Source organism: Beta vulgaris, chromosome 9 (genome assembly GCF_026745355.1).
Source record: "Beta vulgaris subsp. vulgaris cultivar EL10 chromosome 9, EL10.2, whole genome shotgun sequence".
NCBI lineage: Eukaryota > Viridiplantae > Streptophyta > Magnoliopsida > Caryophyllales > Amaranthaceae > Beta > Beta vulgaris.
In genome coordinates this window covers 41849318-41865382 of record NC_079210.1, presented here as the reverse complement: position 1 = coordinate 41865382, position 16065 = coordinate 41849318, and the positions used below count along the sequence as shown (strand labels likewise).

Here is a 16065-nt window from a genome sequence, read left to right as displayed (position 1 = left end):
AAAAATAATTCCAAATCAGCAAAGATCACATGAATAGAATACAATCTCAATAAGATATTTTCGAATAAGTAAATCTTAAAAAAGAAAAATTAGCCACGCTTGATAGGTTAATAGGTTATTAATACTTGAATGAACATTTTTTTTCCTTTCTATCGTGTGTGGGTCTAAGAATGTCTTTATGATGTTAGGTTTGTAAGGAACTATGAGCCAAAATATACCGAAAATAGTGTAATACCAAAAACGAGCAACAACCAAAACCATCAACCCAAATTCACATTACAAACAACACCAAACCATCAACCAAAATTAACGTAACACAATTCCAACAGACACAGTTTTCCACAAAAGAACAACCCTCCATACTCCACTCAACTCCCAGAAAAATTTCATACTACTAGCAATAAATTATTAATTAACTAACCATATAAAGTAGTTTGTAGCAGACGCATTTCCCCCAATCTCACCCTATTCCTCGGAAAACACAATAAGTAATAAAATCCTTCTAAAAACTCAAACTTCCTCCATTTTCATTCCTCCAAAAAAAACTCAATAAAATTTCAAAATACTCCTCTAAATATAAAAAAAATGCATGCAAAGAGTGATTCAGATGTAACAAGTATGGCAACAATGTCACCACCAAGATCACCTAGTAGAAGCAGGGCAGTATACTACGTAGAAAGTCCATCATTTTCACAACATGATAATCTTGATAAATTATCATATGCTACATTAAGTCCTAATACTTCTCCTACACGACAATTTCAATACCATTGTTCACCAATTCACCATTCTCGTGAATCTTCTACTTCACGTTTGTTTTCGTCGTCTTCTTTGAAGCACCAGTATGGACGCTCAAGTGGGTGGCGCAGGATTTATGGTGGTCGGAGATTGGGCGAGGAGAGAGACTGTCATGGCGGAGAAGAGGATGAGGAGGAGGACGACGACGGTGGTGGTGGGCCAAGTTTAAGGTTTTATGTTGGGTGTTTTTTGGTGTCGTTTGTGGTGTTGTTTACTGTGTTTTCTGTTATTCTTTGGGGGGCTGCTAAGTCTTTTCACCCTCACATTCTCGTCAAGGTTTGTCTTCTATCTTTGTTTATTTTTGTTCGAGTTCACTTATCATACACTCATTTATAGTACAGTAACTTAATTCGCAAATTTATAGTACATTTTGCTCATTTATAATATGATGATTTTGGGGTTGACTCGGTCGAGTTTTTTTAAATTACTGAGTCAACTCGATGGTGTGTCTGTCTTCCGTTTCTGTGACTCGGGGTTGACTCGGTTTAGTTTCTTTGACTGACTGAGTCAACTCGGTGGTATAAGGTAGCATGTATGGGTACTCGTCAAAACTTTAAAGTAGGAAAGTTTTTATTTTCTTCTTTTTCAGGAGATAGGTGGAAATCAGTACAGCGAATTCTTTTTTAGTGTGTTGCTCGTAATTTGAATTTATATTCTACCCCGCTCATTTTTATTTTTCATTGTCAGCTTTTGTAGAGTAGTGTTGACTAAGTCAAACTCGGGAGACTCACTGAGTCAACTCACTGATATATGCTTTCGGAAATGATGTTTTTAGCTTTCAAGTTTTTATTTTTGATAATTTTAGTTTCCAAGTTTGTTTTAGTAAGAGTAGAGTTTGGTCTAGTACTAAAGTTTGCGAGCATTCATAACCTTTATCAAGATTGTTAGGATAGATAATTTGCAAAGGAAGAAAAGAGATCTTTTAAAACTGTGCCGTGGTAGGAGACCACGGACTTGAAAGTAATTACGGTCCGACACTGGTGGTTATCGAACTTGGCCGGAATGCTCCCCAAGGTTAACATAATAGCTAAGTATGCCGCCACTAGCAAACTGAGCTTTGGAGATAAGCACGAAAAACCCAGTAAGTGAGACGAGAAGAGAAGGAAGAAGAGAGTGTTTGTATGTTTAATCTGATCAGAAGGCACCGATTTTATAGGGAACAATCAAGCCAAAAAACGGAAAGTAATAAATGGGCGGATTATTAGGGATTTGCCATGAATACTGTAACGGAGAAAACATTACAGAATTCCAACGGTGACACACGCGCAACTCCCGGATCCAAAACTTTAGTTAAGTTAATTCCCCAAAGCGCAAGGACCTGACCGGGCGGTGCGCGTGATAGCAAGCCCAAACCAAACATGACATCCAACCACAAAAGCATCTCTAGAACCAACTCAATAGAAGGAGGGAGGGAGAGAATATAAGAACAAGGAGAGATTCCCCCCACAAGCAATGTGGGACAAATAACAAAATGAGCCAAGGCTTTTCCAAGCCTTAACTCCAACAAAGATCCTTCTTATTGAGTATGAATCCTTTCGAGTTTATTGGTGGAAGTGAAATATTTAGGAGTGGATTTTGATGAGATAAAATAAGAAGGATTTTGAAAAGAGAATATATGAATCATTAATTTTTTTATTCAATGATTAATATTGTTCAAACTCTACTGTGTAGAGTTATTTTACAACTCTAAAGGATCCAAACACCCTTATTTTATTTTATTTTTTTCGCACAATTAAGCCGAATTTACGAGATTCTAATTAAGAAAGAGAAATAGTCAAATAGATATGGCAATAAAAGAATTTTGAAATTAAAAAAAAAAGGTAAGTATGATAGACGGAGGAAATGATTTTAAAAAAATATATCTTTCAAGTTTAATTGTTATGGAGGACAATAAATTGGATTGGATAGGGTTAGATAGGTCTTTTGAACTTTTCCTTTTATTAGGAGGTGCAGTGCAGCATTGCAGGTGTACTGCTGTAATCTGTATATTCAGATCACTTATTATTCACGTTCGTTTAAAGTTGGGTTCTTCAGTTCTTTACTTCTTTTATTCGTCCGGGGAAGAAGTAACAACTTGATTTACGTCCTATCACCACCCTACATTATCTGTCCGATATATGGCCATATGGCCCCACCTAATGACCTCATGGATTTGACTCTTTTTAATTAGTTTTTGAGGCGTTATAAACGTCTTAAAATGATATCTTACAAAAATTTAGTATCAAAGTTAAGTTAAAGTACTCTATTTTAGTACTATTTTGATTAAATTTTGGTACCAATATTTTTGTGTGAGATGTCATTTTGATATTTCACTATGTGTTTCTGCCTCGAAACTAGTCAAAAGAGTAATATGTTTAAGGTGAGAGTCAAATCCCGAGTTAGGTTAGAATCCCGAGTCTCGTAATCTCCAATCCTGCAAAACAAGGAAAAACTGGCCCGGGGGTGTTCCCGGGAAAGCCCCTCCGACGCTCAAGTCAGTTGAGATTGAGGTAGAGAGAGAAAGTAATCCAGGTCTAGAGAGAGATGCTCTGGTTTTGTTAGGTGAGGATTGAATACCTTTGTTTGATGAAACAACCTCTATTTATAGAGGGTGAGACCTGTAATGAATGAGGGCATTTTAGTCGGCTCCAGCTGGTGGAGGATTGTGTTCCCTGATGTTAGGGGTATTTTAGTAACTTCGTCGTAGATGGGCCGGTTCAAAAAATGGGCCCAAACAATTAGCCCCACGCCAAGTAATCGGAGTAGAGATCTGCCATTCTTAGTGCGGTTGATTGGCGGAAAAATAATGCTTGTTCCGAGGTTTAATGATGTTGAGTTAGCTATCTGGCGCTAGAATTAACCAAGCACGGGGGTCTCGCTGACCGGTCAGCGAGTCGGGGTCCAGGGGTGAAACGCCCTGGTGGGGGTTAGGGGGCAACGCCCCCGAACTTTTTCCCGAGGAGGGAGATCTCATGAATTCCCGAGTTGGGACTAACCCGAGAGGGGTGTACATTCACAACTACGAACCCGAGCAGGTCCAAAGCGCGCGGGAGTGCCCCCTCCAAGGCTTTAACCTTGGTACCTTGCTTGCCCGAGGCTTGACTCCCGAATAGGGACTAACCCGAGAGGGGTATACATTCACAGCCCCAACCCCGAGAGCTCACTTAGGACACTTAGGGGTGTGTCCACCTCCCCAATCCCGAGAACTCTTAGGGCATGACAGTGCGAGTTGATTGCTCAAGTCCCGACAGCACCTTAGGTGTGCGTTAGACGTATCTCGGGGGTGTTATATCTCGAGTCCCGGTAGCCCCTGTGTGCTTGATTTGGAGCACGAGAAGGTTGGAAACCCGGGGATAGCCGACTGGTCGGGTCCGTGAGGCTAGGTGAGGATCGGGAGGGCTGAAGGGCAAGGAGTAGGTGACCCCGAGTTGGTGGGATGACCGCCTAATAGCCGACTGGTCGGGCTCGGGAGGCTAGGTGAGGAGTCGGGAGGGTCGAAGGGCCTGGAGTAGGTGACCCCGAGTTGGTGGGATGACCGCCCAATCTCTATGCCAAAATTATAACCCGAGTCGAGGGCTAACGAGCCTCTCCATGAGATCCCGAGTTGAATTGCTAGTGTACTTGGTGATTTTGAGATGACAATTGGGTCTCTCGGATTGACCGAGTGACGAGGGCCCAACTCGGGGGCTAATGAGCCCTTCCCATGGAGATCCCGAGTTGATCATGAGTATGCTTAGCTATTTTCTAGCTAAGCGTTCTTCGAGGGGGTCTCACGACGCTACTCGGATCCCGAGTAGGTCCAGTTGATGATAGCCGTTTTTTTTTTTGGCCAAGTTGCTAGGACGCTCCTCTTATGACCGAGGAGGTGTCAACGAAGGAGTTTCTCGACTCGTGGGGGTCACTGAGCCCCATGTTTACCAAGGAGATTTCACGACGCTATCCGGATCCCGAGTAGGTCCAATTGTTGATACTTAGCCGTTTTTCGGCCAAGTTGTTAGGACACTCCTCTTATGACCGAGGAGGTGCCAATGAAGGGGTTTCTCGACTCGGGGGGGATAATGAGCCCCATGTTCCCGAGGAGGTTGATTTGTTTGCACTTAGCTTTTTTCGCTAAGTGATGGGGTGCTCCTGGCATGGCCGAGGAGGTACCCGGAGTGTTGCTCCGACTCGGGGAGGCTAATGAGCCCCATGTTTCCCGAGGAGGTTGATTTGTTTGCACTTAGCTTTTTTCGCTAAGTGATGGGGTACTCCTGGCATGGCCGAGGAGGTACCGCGACGTGTATGCTCGACTCGGGGGGATAATGAGCCCCATGTTTTCCGAGGAGGTTGATTTGTTTGCACTTAGTTTTTTCCGCTAACTGATGGGGTACTCCTGGCATGGCCGAGGAGGTACCGCGACGTGTATGCTCGACTCGGGGGGATAATGAGCCCCATGTTTCCCGAGGAGGTTGATTTGTTTGCACTTAGCTTTTTTTGCTAAGTGATGGGGTACTCCTGGCATGGCCGAGAAGGTACCGCGACGTGTATGCTCGACTCGGGGGGATAATGAGCCCCATGTTTCCCGAGGAGGTTGATTTGTTTGCACTTAGCTTTTTTCGCTAAGTGATGGGGTACTCCTGGCATGGCCGAGGAGGTACCGCGACGTGTATGCTCGACTCGGGGGGGCTAATGAGCCCCAGGTTTCCGAGGAGGTTGATTTGTTTGCACTTAGTTTTTTCCGCTAACTGATGGGGTACTCCTGGCATGGCCGAGGAGGTACCGCGACGTGTATGTTCGACTCGGGGGGATAATGAGCCCCATGTTTCCCGAGGAGGTTGATTTGTTTGCACTTAGCTTTTTTTGCTAAGTGATGGGGTACTCCTGGCATGGCCGAGAAGGTACCGCGACGTGTATGCTCGACTCGGGGGGATAATGAGCCCCATGTTTCCCGAGGAGGTTGATTTGTTTGCACTTAGCTTTTTTCGCTAAGTGATGGGGTACTCCTGGCATGGCCGAGGAGGTACCGCGACGTGTATGCTCGACTCGGGGGGATAATGAGCCCCATGTTTCCCGAGGAGGTTGATTTGTTTGCACTTATTAGCTTTTTTCGCTAAGTGATAAGGTACTCCTGGCATGGCCGAGGAGATGTATGCTCGACTCAGGGAGGCTAATGAGCCCATGTTTCCCGAGGAGGTTGATTTGTTCGGACAATGACAGTCGGTCGGGGAGCTCTCCTCCACGGCTGAGGGGATGCCATTGGAGAAGTTCATGACTCAGGGGGATGACAAACACCATCACACCTCTATCGAGTGCATTTATTGGACCAGCCGATGGGTTCAAGCAATTAGCCCCACGCTGGACGAACGGATAGGGTAGCCTCATTCCTTCCCGAAGCGATCGTCTAGCGGAGCCTAAGAAAGATTCTTGGTCTGGAGCACCATGTCGGTCCCGGGAGGGGGGGAAGGGTTTGAGATTTCGCCTTCTTTCTAGGTGCTCTGATGATCCCTAGTTGGGTGTTAAGCCCCCTCGTAAGGCCGGGAAGGATAATGCACCAGCTCGGGGGCCAATAAGCCCCCCATGGTAACCCCGAGTTGGGTGTTGAGATACTTAGCCAAATTTAGGCTAAGTGTTGAGCCCCCTGTTGAGGTCGAGAAGGATAGTGCACCAACTCGGGGGCCAATGAGACCTCCATGATGATCCCGAGTCGGGTGTTGAGATAAGCTTCAAGCTGCCCGAGGAGGTCTCTTTTGTTGGAACGACACTACTCGGATGCCGAGTAGGTCCTAATAATCGATACTTAGCCATTTTTTGGCTAAGCTGGTTGGGGCACTCCTCTCACGACCGAGGGGGTGCCATTGGAGAAATTCTCGACTCGGGAGGCTAATGAGCCTCGACTTCTCGAGGAGGTCTTTTTTGCCGGAACGCCGCTACTCGGATGTTAAATAGGGCACAATAAATGATACTTAGCCGTTTTTGGATAAGTTGGTTGAGCTTTCTTCTGATTAATGAGCGTTCAGATTATGATGTTTGTTGGTGGACTCCCCGGAGGGAGCCTCTCCTTTTGCTTCCTTAATTTCTCGCCGATAGGCTTATGTGTCGCCGGCTCGACATTTAAGTGTCGAGTGATGGGCAATTCGTGATGATATTTAGGAAGAATCCTGAGCACCTATTGAGGGCCCGAGTTGCATCTTTCTTATTTGTGCTTGTTGGATCCGAGAGGGGTCCCTTCACATTTTCTACAAGGATTTGTGATGTGAAATACCTTCTCGGCCCTTTTTCTTCCTGGGCATCATCCTTTCCGCTTTGAGTGGAGGCGGGTGGATTTAGAGGAAATTAGCTCCAGAGTTCAGGTTGTTCCGCTTATCCCGAAAGGTAGATCACTCATCCTCCTAATGAGCTGACTCTTCCCGAGCACCTGTTCCGCTCTGCGCCTGCGATTTCCCTCAATGATGTGCCTGGCATCTGAGTTCTGGGTCCTTGGAGAGTTGGCCTGTCGGGACCTTTCTTCCCTCACTTGCTGCCCGTCCCGGTTAGGAACGTGAGTTTGGGGATCCTCCCTGCCTCGAGACTCTCCCCGAGTCAACTCTCTGTTTCCCCCTTGATTGAACTGAGGGATCCCGGCTACGAGTTCCTGCAGACTCCTTTGCATGTTATCGTTCAGCTGTTGGGCTATCCTTTCAATGTTCGCCATCGTGACTGGTATAGGGTCATCTCGGGGAGCGGAATGTTCATCGTTACGGGGGGTCGACCCCTCGTCGTCTATGGCCAGAGATTCGACCAAGACATTGGGTTGGTGAGACTGGAGAGGTGTGGGTTGACGAGACAGTGAGCCTCGGGTGGTTTTCCTTCGGGGTGCCATGTTGCTCTCGGTACGTGACTTTGAGATGTAGTATCCCTACAGACGGCGCCAAACTGTTTCTGCCTCGAAACTAGTCAAAAGAGTAATATGTTTAAGGTGAGAGTCAAATCCCGAGTTAGGTTAGAATCCCGAGTCTCGTAATCTCCAATCCTGCAAAACAAGGAAAAACTGGCCCGAGGGTGTTCCCGGGAAAGCCCCTCCGACGCTTAAGTCAGTTGAGATTGAGGTAGAGAGAGAAAGTAATCCAGGTCTAGAGAGAGATGCTCTGGTTTTGTTAGGTGAGGATTGAATACCTTTGTTTGATGAAACAACCTCTATTTATAGAGGGTGAGACCTGTAATGAATGAGGGCATTTTAGTCGGCTCCAGCTGGTGGAGGATTGTGTTCCCTGATGTTAGGGGTATTTTAGTAACTTCGTCGTAGATGGGCCGGTTCAAAAATGGGCCCAAACACTATGAGTTGTCAATACTTTCTCTTAGTTTTTACTTTTTACGCATGTTCATAGATTAAATGAAAGAGACTAATTACATTTTTGAAAGATATATTTTTCCTCCATTTTTATAATGCAATGCTGAGACATGCACAAGAATCAAGAAAAAAAATAAATGGAGAGAAAAAAAACTTTTCCGTTGTGACTTATTTGCAACACATGATGTTTACACTGTGACCAATGACCATCTAGTATAAGGTAAATATAGTTATAGTAATTTTGTTAGATTTATTTTGATGTATATTTTCAAAATATTGATTTTTTATAGTGTTTATTTGTAGATAATAGAAGATATAAATATTTAAAGTTATGCTTATGCATTATAAGACGTGAAAATTCTATTGTTATAAGTCTCTTTTTTTTAGTTTTTGGATGGTGAGATGAATCACCAAACTAGACTGTAAAGTCATACAAGTCAATCTGATCCGAGTTAGCGAACTAGATACTTTGAGAGTAGGAAGAGCCGAGAAGGTAAGAAATCCCTACTCTCAATGTGTTAGGTTAGAAAAAAAAATATTGTCAAAAATGTCAAATGGCAAGTAAAAAAAAACTTCATAAAAGGATGAGGAACTAGCTCATGTGGTAGAGCACTCCCCTTCGATCCTTGCATGCTTTACCAGCCAATGTGTTGGTAGTTCCTACAAGGGTAGTAGTCTTGATAGGAGTTAGCTGACTTAATTTCCCAATCAAAAAAAAAAAAAGAAAAAGAAAAAAACAAAAAACTTCATAAAATAACATAAAAAAACATTCCAATTTGCAATTTTTTTTTTTAAAAAAAGGAAGTACTAAATATTATTATTGAATTGTGTAAGAATGTTTTTCTGCGATAGACTAATTAAAAACAGAAGAAGCAGATAAGTTGAAATTATATGCTGTAATTGTAAAAGAGAATAAAATTTGCTGAATGTTCTATTAACTAAACTTAGCAAAATGTAGAATATGGTATTCCTGGATTTCACTATACAAGCAGGATTGGACGGCACAGGAGTGCCGACGGATATGTTATCCCTAAATTCAACGGTGAGGATGTACTACAGAAACCGCGCCACATTTTTTGGAGTTCATGTCACTTCTTCTCCTTTTCAACTCTACTACTATGACCTCAAAGTTGCCTCTGGTCAGGTAGGAGTTTCTCTCACCATTTTTTTTTTGTTTATCTTGATTAGTGCGTTCTTATATTTTTATATCGTTCATTTTTCTTTTGTCTTGATTAGTGTGTGCTTATATTTGTATATCATTTTTACATAATTTATAGGGATACAATAGCGTAATTTTTCTGTTTTATGATAAATGTATCATATGATTTTGGATCCTATTATTTATCGCCCGTATATTATCTAGTTGCAATGGTGGTGGCGGTGGTCCGACGCTTATGGTGGTGCGGTGGTTGTGATGGTTGTGGTTGGAGTGGTGGTTGGTGGAGACTGGAGAGGTTGGAGTGAGGTGAGAGAATAGTGAGTGAGAGTAAGAGTGGGAGGAAGAATATTTGTAGTAGTTTAGAAATGTAGTGAGTAAAATACGGACGATTTTAAGTAATACGTGCGGTAAATAGTAAGATCTGGGAATATAAAGGAAAAAATATGGGTACTCTATACTAATATGGGTAAAAATATGGAAATGTAGTTACAAGGAATCGAACACGTGACCTTTGAAATGAAAAGTAGAAGCTTAACTATTATTCCAACATAACACCATTGTTTAGTATTTCAAAATAAAATATCATATGGTCTTATTAATATGTCTTATGAAAAGATTTGCACAAGTAGTTAGATAGTTAACCTTTCTATGATAACAACGATTATTATAGACATAAACTCTTACTTCAATTCCTTGTAGAAAGTGAAGTTATTGCTTTCATCTCCAAATTTTTAAGGGTTTATTTTTCAAAAATTATACAATTACTTATCATGTCATTACGTCAATTTTTCCTCACTTGACAAAAAAGTTACGAAACGTAACAATTCGGAACATCGCCCGGGACATTCACTAGTTTTTAGTAAATACGGATGGCAAATAGCGATAGGGTTGATTTTCTACACTATTTTCAGTTTTGTAAAGAAAAATGTCAATATTTTAATTGTTGTTACGATGAATGAATTCCAATGTATAATCTCAAATATTATTTTTTATAATTTTTAAAAATACATCTTTAAATATATTAATGATGAAAGTTGTGTATCAACAAATATACCCGTCAATCTAATACATCTATCATGCAATTGCTTTGGTCACATGTATGATTAGTTCCCCTAGAGGCTATAAGTAGGCATTTTGTATTTTCTTGTTTGTATTGTTTGACCTCCGTGATGGAAAGGATAAGGACTCCATCATATTCTAATTGTTTAGTTTTTCATGATTTAGCTAGGAAGTTTCACGACCATAGATTTCGTTTTTCTAGATTGAGATAGCGTTCTATTCAACTAATTTTGATTTAGGTTAGATTGGTTGTTTGTGCTGTGCCGAACTTTATAAGGTCATATGCAAATGATGCTTTCATAGCTAAAGAAGGATGGAGAAGGACGTTTTGAAACTTGTAGCTCTAGTAAAACTCTGAGATTGTGAAACTTCACTCAAAATAAAATTCATTACCCAAAATAACTTAAATGACCTCGTTTTGGTGAACTTATTTTTACCAAAATAAGATGAGGTGAACATAGCCTTATTTCCTAATATTAGGTAAAAAGAACAAAGTCTAATAGTGGTCGATTTCCTGCTTAAGTTGAGTAAGTGTACTCTTAAGTAATGAGTGCACCTTCACTGTGATCACTGATCACTATCATAATAAACTTGCGTAATTTCTTGTAAAGAGTAACATGCTCAGATTTCTATTAAAGAATAACATGCTCTTATCATCATGGCCGGAGTGCTAACGAAGTATATTTATGCTGTTCTTGTTGCTCTCTTTCTGTTTAAAAATGCTTACCCTACTCCTAATGAAACTTTCAAATTATGGATTTTTTAGATGAAGAAATTCTACCAGAAAAGGAGGAGCCATTCAAACATAACAACAGTGGTACATGGACATCAAATCCCTCTCTATGGTGGAATGTCAGTTGTATCAAATGCAAGGGCAGGTAATAGCTTGCATACAGAAAAAGTGAATGTTGGATTGAATCTAACATTTACTGTTCGATCGAGGGCTTACATATTAGGGAAGCTGGTCAAGTCCAAGTTCTATAAGCACATCAGATGCCCTGTCACTTTACATGCCACTCGTCTTGGCAAACCCATGAATTTGCTACATTCTTGTGTTTATGAATGAGTGAATGTACAAGACTAAGTTATTGTGGCAGTTTTCTTTTGGGCAAGACTTCCAGTTATCAGTCAAAATGGCTGAGGATTTCTTGTGGATTGGAATCCCTTATCGCCCTCAAAATACGTGGCCTTTGTCATCTTTGGCATGTTAATTAACGAATCAAAAAAAAAAATGAAAGAGTGATTGTTAGAGCTCTTATTTGGGGATATGTTAGTAGTAAATCTGGAATTTAGAATTTTAGCTTGATTGTTGGAAAGAGCTGATTTTTAATTTTAGGGAAAGGCTTTGTCATATGTATGTTTTAGATGTTTGATGGTCATTTGGTAGGCAACTTTAGAAGAAAAGTTAAGTATTAACACTTATTTTTGTTGCTGGCTTTGGAAATGTACTTAAACAAAACTTTGGTTGCAATAAAAATTACAGTAATAGCTAAAAATTTAAACAATTGTTATTCAAAACTGAGCATTTTGCTCCTTCATGGTTATTGCTTTTTACTGTATATGAGCATCTTTCTGTTTCTTGTTTAAATAGAATATCGAGTCCTATATAGTACGATGGTTTTTCCATATTAGGCTCGTTGAACAAAAATAATTTGGCTTGGTCTGTGTTCGCCCAAGCCCACAAAAGATTATTGTGGCCAGCCTGGTTTTACTGTGATTGGATACTCTTTTCAGTCGGTTGTGATAAAGCATATAGCTATTCTGGTAAGCTGATGGTTGAAGTCCCAAGAATCTATTCTGGTAAGCTGATGGTTGAAGTCCCAAGAATGTGCCAAAATGGCCGGAGTGTTTTGAAGATGCAAAAGCCAAAGCTGGAATTAAATATGAAGATCTTGCTATGAAACAAGAAGCAGAAACTGATACCAAACAGGACAAAGCTGGGAAAGACGGAAAACTGCAGAACACAAATTACAAAGGCTTAACATACTCTAAAAACATCAGAGAAAACCTACAAACTGCTTAGAGGGTGCTTAACTAATTAATGATCTTTCTTGGTTTCATCACCTTCCTTATGTCCACCAGGGAGCTTATCTTTAATCTTCTCTAAGAACCCTTTCTTCTCCTCCTGGTGTTCTTGTGACCCTGCACATTGCCCATTGTGCCCACAGTGATCTGCAACTGGTGGTTGAGGAGGAGCAGGAACCGCGACAGGAGCAACTGCATCATCCTTGTGATTCCCGGGCAATTTCTCCAACATTTTCTCGAGAAAACCCTTCTTTTCCTCGGCGTGCAGTCCCTCTGCATTAACGTCTGCAGCTTGATGATGATGGTTACTAGTGTGATCACTTTCTGGAAGTGCAGCAGCTCCTTCATCTTTGTGACCTGGTAGCTTTTCCTTGATCTTATCTTTCAGTCCCTTGTTCTTCTTCCTCTTTATCTTCACTCCGTCTTCCTCCACCTCTTCCTCTGACTGTAAGAAATCCGCGTCAAAAGAAGAACAATAACATTAGTTTGTAACGTAATGACATAATATCGACCAAAAAAATAAAAACGTAATGATAAAGGTTCATACTGAGCTAGAGCTGCTGCTGTTTGAGCGCTGGAGCTTTTCTGGCTCAGCCATGTTCACTTCCTCTTTTGCTTTCTCTTCTTTCTTGCCAAAGCAATCAAAGAGACCGCGTTCCTTAGCATCGGTCTCAGTGATCTCAGGAGAATAAGGGTTTGACATACTAATGATATATTAGAAAAGAATTCTTCCTAAGATAATTTTGTAGTAATTTGCTTGCCTTTTTGAGATGAATGTAATTAGCTTTGAATTTGATGGTGAATATACTTGGAACTGGCTGGCCTTTTATAGTGAAAGAAGACCACCTGAAGACAAGATGACATAGCTTTGGAACTTGTTCTAAAAGAAGAAAAAAATAATAAGTAGGAACTTAATTTTGTGCAAAATTTTGTGTGCATTGGTGTTCTTGATGTAGTGTCATAGGGGATGCATCAGGCTGAATGCCTAAATGGTCGGTCGATGAACGAGATAAATGCTTGATTGGTCGGTCTGGTGAGTTTGCAGCTTATTAAGTTATGCCATGTGCCTGCTGCTGATATGGTGTGTGGCCTTGAGATTGGGAATACGGGGTTTTGCAAAAATTGTCCTAGGAAGGAGAAAGCAAAGTTTCAAGTTCCTAGATCTATTGAGCACCACAGGTAGAAATGGCAACGGGTTGAATATGGACCGAATTATGCATAATTCGACTCTGATCCTACAGAAAGTCGGATTTCAAACCCGACTCCGACATCCAACTAGGAAAATCCGAATCCGATCCAGCTTTTTCTTTCTCCGCATCTTTTTATTCTATAGTACAAATATTCTAATCATTAATTTTTTTTAACAATCATATGAAAATCTTATATAATACAAATGCTAATCATTATTATTTTTTTTAACAATCATTTCTTCAATGTAAAAACCTTATATAATAAATTGCATCAAAGTCGGAGTCGGACTAAAAATACATAATACATCAATTTAAATAAGGACTAATTGCCTTCAAATCGGAGTCGGATTTGGATGCCGAATTTTTATTATGCGATCCAACTTCAACCCTCCTCCGACTTGGAGTGGTACTTTTTAAACGGAGTCAGAGTCGGACCAGATTATTTTCTCCCGATTGGAACTGATCAAGGTTGGATACGGAATAGATTATCATCCCTACTTTTCAGGTCAAATTCGGCTCCTAAATAGGGTTTTAGGGTACTTTTTGTTTTTAAAAGAATTTTTCATGTTTTAAAATATATTTTCAGATGTGTTTTTTTAAATAAACGTTTTAAGTTGTTTACATATATTTTTGGATTTAATTTATACTTAATATTGAATTTAAAGTATGTTAGAGGTGGTTTTAAAGGTTTTAGAGCACAAAAACTTTAACAAGAGAAATCTGAACAGAGAGACTAGATAGGAGGGTAAACCAACTTGCTTGGAGCATAGAGGAATTTAGGTGGCACAAACAGATTAACCCACTTCATTAACTCTTCGCTTTAATCTTTGAGGGAATGATTTGAGAATGCAATTAAAATTGGAAATGCTTAAGATCATATGAACCATAAAATCCAATTCCTCAATATTTTGTAAATGCATGAACAATGTGATTATGTGAAGTGGGTGTAGTTTTGACAAATAATCAGGTGCGAATAACGAAAGAGGAAGGAACGGAATGGAGTAGTAGATGATATCTCATATTTATAAATAGACTTTAAGTGTATTTAGGCTGCATTTATAGTTGATATTAATTTAGGTGCATATTTGCATGATTTACTCAAGTTTTGCTTTACTTCTCTTCATTTGCTTGTTTTGATGAATTTCATGTGATATCAAAGCAAATAGATTATGGTTGGCTAAGCTTGAGTGGAAAAAAAACATGAATAAAGAAGGTAAATTGCATGAGGATTACAAAACATCTCTTTGGAACGAATTTGGGCTAGAATGAAGCGAACCATCACTCCAAGAAACGTGAAAACTGACTTTTATACACTCCTTTACTCATAACCTATGATACATAAATGATAATGGATTGATTCCAATAGGGTTGGAAAGTAGACTTGAATATCTTTCGAACGACTCATCACACGCTGAATTTCGACTAGAGACGAGAAAGTTATGAAGGTTTGAAAATGAGCAGTTTTGGTGTTTGTTGCGGGCCCGATCGAGCGGATCGATGTTTTACTTATTTATACGGGTTTTGACCTGACAACCGCCCCACCGGGCGGGATCCGGCCCAGTAGGCCGGACGGGGTGATTTTTATGCGGCTTGAAGCGCGTGTTGCACTCTTTATGATTTGAATATAAATACTTTTTCTTATGATCATTTCAGTCATTAGTTTTCTAAGCAATTATATTCTCTCAAGAACCCTACTTTATTCTACTTTACAAATTCATTCAAGATTTAATAGAGTAATTGTTATCAATATTCGTTCTTCAATTGGGTATTATTTCTCATCCCTTACTATTCCTTTTTCAATTCTTCTTTGTTATTCCATCATGTTGCAATCTTATTTAATTATGATTATGTTTAATTTTTTCCAATTATGTGTGAGTAGTTTAATTTCTAGGGATTGGGGATCTTTGTATGCATATGAAGGATTGATTGAATGATGTTAATTCATTAATTTGTTTGATTCTTGCTATTGAGTTATTTTCGTTAATTTACAAGTTTGACCAAATGTGTTGATTATTGTTGCAATACAAAGTTATAGACCGAGATATAAGATTTTGTATAGGTTCTCAATAGTAGGCTTAGCGATCTATGACCATGCGAGAGCGGCATAGTGAGCTTCGAGGGAGACAATGTTCGAGAGAAATTACATGTTCTCTAGTTAGATTATTTCCCGTCAGTGGGGGTGTGCTGGAGGCACTAGTAGAATAAATGCTATTTGTTGCGGTCAAAAAGTGACCTATTGCTGCGATTTTGGGCGCGCAGCAATTAAGGGGGCAACAATAGGTAATAATTATATTGTTGCGGTTTAAAACCGCAGTAATATATGTCAGATATTGCTGCGGTTTTCTATGCCAAACCGCAGCAATATAATTATGTGTTATCAGTTTATAAGAGAATATTGTTGGGGTTTTAGCCTAGAAACAGCAGTAATATTCCTTTTTTTATTATTTACTTAAGTATATTGCTACGGTTTTGACCTAAAAACCGCAGCAATATGTTAGAAGACAGGTAAATTTTTTTTTTTTTGCTATTAAATTTGAAAAATTAGAAGC

At 40.1% G+C, this 16065-nt stretch overlaps 2 protein-coding genes across 3 annotated transcripts; one reads left to right on the top strand and one right to left on the bottom strand.

Moving 5' to 3' along the window:
- Positions 1–222: 222 nt before the first annotated feature.
- Positions 223–11797, top strand: LOC104903858 (hypothetical protein). Of its 2 annotated transcripts, XM_010691982.4 has the most exons (3): positions 243–1074; positions 9042–9227; positions 11068–11797. In XM_010691982.4, the coding sequence occupies exons 1-3, from the start codon at positions 586–588 to the stop codon at positions 11365–11367; spliced, it is 975 nt and encodes a 324-aa protein (XP_010690284.1). In that variant the 5' UTR covers positions 243–585; the 3' UTR covers positions 11368–11797. The 2 variants fall into 2 exon arrangements, with proteins under 2 accessions (XP_010690285.1, XP_010690284.1); XM_010691983.4 differs by lacking the exon at positions 9042–9227 and having other exon boundaries at positions 223–1074.
- Positions 11798–12149: 352 nt separating this feature from the next.
- On the bottom strand, positions 12150–13197 carry LOC104903857 (dehydrin COR410). The gene is made up of 2 exons (XM_010691981.4): positions 12874–13197; positions 12150–12771 (listed from the first exon to the last, which is right to left on the bottom strand). Exons 1-2 carry the CDS (start codon positions 13027–13029, stop codon positions 12340–12342), a joined length of 588 nt encoding a protein of 195 aa, XP_010690283.1. The 5' UTR covers positions 13030–13197; the 3' UTR covers positions 12150–12339.
- Between the last annotated feature and the right edge of the window lie 2868 nt (positions 13198–16065).

Bases quoted from the DNA above. Each gene is read 5' to 3' on its own strand.
- LOC104903858 (XM_010691982.4), top strand. From the start codon at position 586: ATGCATGCAAAGAGTGATTCAGATGTAACAAGTATGGCAACAATGTCA. The intron at 1,075-9,041 runs GTTTGTCTTCTA...AGCAAAATGTAG, and splicing joins ACCCTCACATTCTCGTCAAG to AATATGGTATTCCTGGATTT. The intron at 9,228-11,067 runs GTAGGAGTTTCT...TGGATTTTTTAG, and splicing joins TCAAAGTTGCCTCTGGTCAG to ATGAAGAAATTCTACCAGAA.
- LOC104903857 (XM_010691981.4), bottom strand. From the start codon at position 13,029: ATGTCAAACCCTTATTCTCCTGAGATCACTGAGACCGATGCTAAGGAA. The intron at 12,772-12,873 runs GTATGAACCTTT...GATTTCTTACAG, and splicing joins ACAGCAGCAGCTCTAGCTCA to TCAGAGGAAGAGGTGGAGGA.